General features: G+C 36.6%; 1 protein-coding gene across 1 annotated transcript in view; it reads right to left on the reverse strand.

The window, feature by feature from the left end:
* LOC104783735 (gamma-tubulin complex component 6-like) overlaps nt 1–875 on the reverse strand; it is a 9,171-nt gene that overhangs the window by 2,901 nt on the left and 5,395 nt on the right. The window contains exons 7-8 of the mRNA XM_010508852.2: nt 554–875; nt 260–401 (exon numbers count right to left, since the gene is read on the reverse strand). Coding sequence (XP_010507154.1) covers nt 260–401; nt 554–875 — 464 coding nt within the window. The remainder of the gene's footprint in view (nt 1–259; nt 402–553) is intronic.

Genomic DNA, 875 nt, shown 5'->3' on the forward strand with positions numbered 1-875 from the left:
AAGACAATACCAATGGTTGATGGCGGGAGATGAAGTGTGTCTTGTCCTTTGTACAAATATAACCTGTCTTTACAAGTGTCTCGTTCACATGATGATCGTTGGATAGATGATTCTAGAAACCCTTGGATTTCGGCAATTTTCTTATCTGGCTCCGTAACAAGCCATTTCTGGGAATCCAAACGAGAGAAAATAGATATAAGCATCATCTAGAGATGTTCAAAAAACTCATCACAAGAAAATAGATTAATAGCAGACTTACATGATGCCAAAGGGACACTACAAATACATCTGCCCAATCTGCTAGTTCCATAAAATGATACCTACGTAGAGCTAGCAGATGTTCTTGCAAGCCAAATCCTTCTTCGAGCAACTTGATAGCTAGCTTACTTACAAAGTTATATCTTTTGTCTGTTAAGGAAAAAGTAATATATGAAAGATGACATGTTATCATGAGAAAAACATCCCTAGAAAGGAAATGCCAGCCAGATGTTAAATTATAAACCTATATATATATATATATGTGTATAGCAAATGAAAGTATCAAGAAGGATACTGAAGATGTATTTCCTGAAGTAGACATTTGTGTATAACAAAATCAAGTGGCAATTCAAATGTACCAGAAGAATCCTGTCTGGAGTCACTAAATGCACTAGTTTCAGGGTTATTTGATCTACAAAGCATACCCTCCCATCTACCTCCACCAAATGCATTTGATTTTTTTTCTTCAGTGCAGCCTTTTAAACCCGAAGATAACTGACTGCAAGAAACTTTAGGATCGTCAACCTGAAACTTATCTGTGCCACATTCTTGGTTGGCATGGTGATGACACTCTCTATCAGTCTTAGAACCATGAGATTCCTTGTGAAAATCAATAG

The sequence above is a fragment of the Camelina sativa genome, chromosome 4 (assembly GCF_000633955.1).
Source record: "Camelina sativa cultivar DH55 chromosome 4, Cs, whole genome shotgun sequence".
Lineage (NCBI taxonomy): Eukaryota > Viridiplantae > Streptophyta > Magnoliopsida > Brassicales > Brassicaceae > Camelina > Camelina sativa.